The sequence below is a fragment of the Cyprinodon variegatus genome, unplaced genomic scaffold, assembly GCF_000732505.1.
Source record: "Cyprinodon variegatus isolate N-32 unplaced genomic scaffold, C_variegatus-1.0 Scaffold105, whole genome shotgun sequence".
Taxonomy (NCBI): Eukaryota; Metazoa; Chordata; class Actinopteri; order Cyprinodontiformes; family Cyprinodontidae; genus Cyprinodon; species Cyprinodon variegatus.
Window position 1 is genome coordinate 1,033,737 of NW_015150558.1, and position 2,816 is coordinate 1,036,552.

Below are 2,816 nucleotides of genomic sequence, written 5' to 3' on the forward strand. Positions count from 1 at the left end.
AGAGAGGGAAAGAGCTAGGGAAGAAGGAGAACACAAGAGGGCAGCAGAGAGCAACAAATAGAAACCTGGAAATAACAACAAAATGATAATCAAATAACTAGGACTATAAAACATGGAGAAAAGAAAACTAAACACTAGAAAACAAGGAGTAAAGTAAGACTGAATACTCAAAAGAAAAACATAACAGAAACAGAAACCTGACACAACCAAGAAATACCTAAGAATTCAAATACATCCAGAAAACACCAGAAAATATGAATTACACCAACGGAACTAGAAAACAAAGAAAAACATGGATCAAAGTGAAACTGAAAACTCTAAAGAAAACCTAAACAGAACCAAGACCATGACAAGCTCTTCTAAAGTTTGATTTCAGATTTCCATTTACAGCAATGTTGGAGCAAAGTTCCCCCCATACGTCCGGCGTTCCAGAGAAGGCTTCCCTGAGTCCTGGCTGTGTGTGGGCCTCGCTGCAGCGCAGACAGCGCTCGCTCGTAAAGCAGCTGAATAGCTTTTCACACCGCTGCAATAAAAGGCTCGTGTTACCATCCCGTCAGGGCCGGGCCGGCTCCCCCAGCCCAGACACAAACACCTTTCAGGAGCAGGCGGTTTGGCCCCGGCTCCTCACATTCCCCCGCCGGAGGGGGAGGCCGGCCCTCACTTTGGACGGAGTCTGTTTTGTCTGAGATAAGCGGGACGGGTTTGTAGACTTTGGGTCAAGTTCAGGACAGGTGACGTGAGTGCACCAGAACCTGGGAAAGGAGATATGCTCATTCAGAATTAGATTAGAGTGACTGAAGTATGCGGCAGACGGAGCTGTCCTCAGGGGGGGGAGAACTGAAAACATCTTCTGAAGGAGAGTCAGTATTTCAGTTTATTTAAAACTATAAAATCAGACATAAACACTGAAGCTTTAACAAACAGACAGAGAGTCCACCTGCTGGACAGAAAGACGTCTCTGGCACCTTCAGGACAAAAGGCCCGACTTTGCTTTACAGTCTAAAAGCTTTGAGAAGCTGCGCTTCCTTTCAGTGCGAGATGGAAAGAGAAGGACGAGGAGAGGCCACGTTTTCCCCAGAGCAACATCTCTAAACACAATTTATACATCTTGGAGAGATAAACCATCTGCTGGTCTGATCGTCTCATAAATCCCGCTGTCAGGTTTACAGGCTTGTCTCGACGCTGCTGTGTGAGTCCTGGGTTCTGATCCGAGCTCTCGCTCACTTCAGCTTCCTCCTCAGGTGGCTTCTGTCTGTCTCTCATCTGGCATCCTGCTTAAATGGTCCAGCAGCCAACAGGAGGGTCCGACGTCCGCGTGACGGCTGGTTTCCTGCGTCCTGACGGGTGTCTGCTGACTTTCCAGCATGTGGAGCCGTCCGAGCGAGCAGGCCTCACTTCCAGCCGTTCATCTCCTTCAACTTGCTGATGCTCGTCCCTTTGACGGGCGTGGAGGGCGGCGGGTGGCAAACCGGGAGGGTGGGGGTGCTGGACGCTCGAGGCCACAGCTTCTCTGTGGGGACTGTCCACACTGTCCGAGACGACTTCTTCTTTGTTTTCTCTGTCTTTGCTTTGGAAGAGCCAGGGGCCATGGTCTGGAGGAGGGAGGAGAGCAGAGCAGAGATCAGTCAGAGCTTCCTGCAGCCGCTCCTCATTCCTACACTAACCAAAAGATGCTTCAACCACAGACCTAATGGGGGAGTGACACCCACACCACAATGATTACTGGTTTCTGAATCTTCTGCTAACTCTGCATAATCTGCTGCCATTTGCTGCCATGTTCAAGCTTTACCTCATATTCAAGATTTGAACTTTGACTAGGCCACAGTAGCACATGGAAATGCTTTCATGTACACCATTCTGCTGAGATTCCTAAAAAGTTCAAAAACAATCCACTGGACTTTGTTTCCAAGTTCAAAGATGTTTCTCTTCCCATCCAGGAAGCTTTTTTTAAAAAACTTTTTTGTAATGACTATGACCTGGATGACTGAGAATCTTCACCAGCAGATGTACGGAGATATTTCAGAATGTGTGGTTGAACTGGACAGAATGTGCCGTTAAGGTAACATACGCAGCAGCAGAGGGTCAAACACGTGATCTTTGCGGCGTTGTCTCCCGTCCCCGCGTAGCGGTTCTTCTTCGGCAGCAGAAGCACGAAGGACACGGCCAGAGAAAGATGGTAGAAGCTGTGGACGTAGGCGTAATCCCACTCCTGCAGGGGGGAGGACAGCAATGATCTGTAGTTTATTCAAGTGATTGAATCAGAGCAGAACGTCAAACATTTATCTTCTGGGCCTGGTTGTCTTAGAACGAGGAGTCACCTCGAAGTAGAAGCGCAGCATCAGAGCGAGAGCGCCGAAGCAGCAGCCTGGGCCGACCTGCTGCGTGTAAACGGTCTTCTCTGGGTAAACCGCCCTCAGCTGCTTCATCTTCTGCAGCTGGAAGAGCAGAACATCACAGGATCAACCAGACAACCAAAACCTGACCTGAAAATCAAGGAGATCAAAGGTGGAACCAGAGAAGATGAATGTTGGCATCACTCACCCATTTAACAGTGATGATGAAGACGGCCGAGCCGATTGGTCCAGAATAAATCCCGTAGCCCCAACGGTCCTGGTAAATCCGAACGGCGATGGTCAGGACTCCAAACATGGTGATGCTGGAGCGCTGCGGTTCATCGAAGTCCCCCAGAGCTGGAGGGAGGAGGAAGGAGACAAGGTCAGGGTGGAGGGAGGAGGAAGGAGACAAGGTCAGGGTGGAGGGAGGAGGAAGGAGACGAGGTCAGGGTGGTCATGCTGTTTAAGTTATCTGATTAAAAC

The 2,816-nt window shown here is 49.4% G+C and overlaps 1 protein-coding gene across 1 annotated transcript in view; it reads right to left on the reverse strand.

Moving 5' to 3' along the window:
* Positions 1–120: 120 nt before the first annotated feature.
* The window catches only part of tmem8c (transmembrane protein 8C), a 6,311-nt gene continuing 3,615 nt past the window's right edge, over positions 121–2,816 (reverse strand). Inside the window, exons 3-6 of the mRNA XM_015374565.1 lie at positions 2,542–2,690; positions 2,319–2,435; positions 2,069–2,209; positions 121–1,592 (exon numbers count right to left, since the gene is read on the reverse strand). Coding sequence (XP_015230051.1) covers positions 1,392–1,592; positions 2,069–2,209; positions 2,319–2,435; positions 2,542–2,690 — 608 coding nt within the window. The 3' untranslated portion in view covers positions 121–1,391. The remainder of the gene's footprint in view (positions 1,593–2,068; positions 2,210–2,318; positions 2,436–2,541; positions 2,691–2,816) is intronic.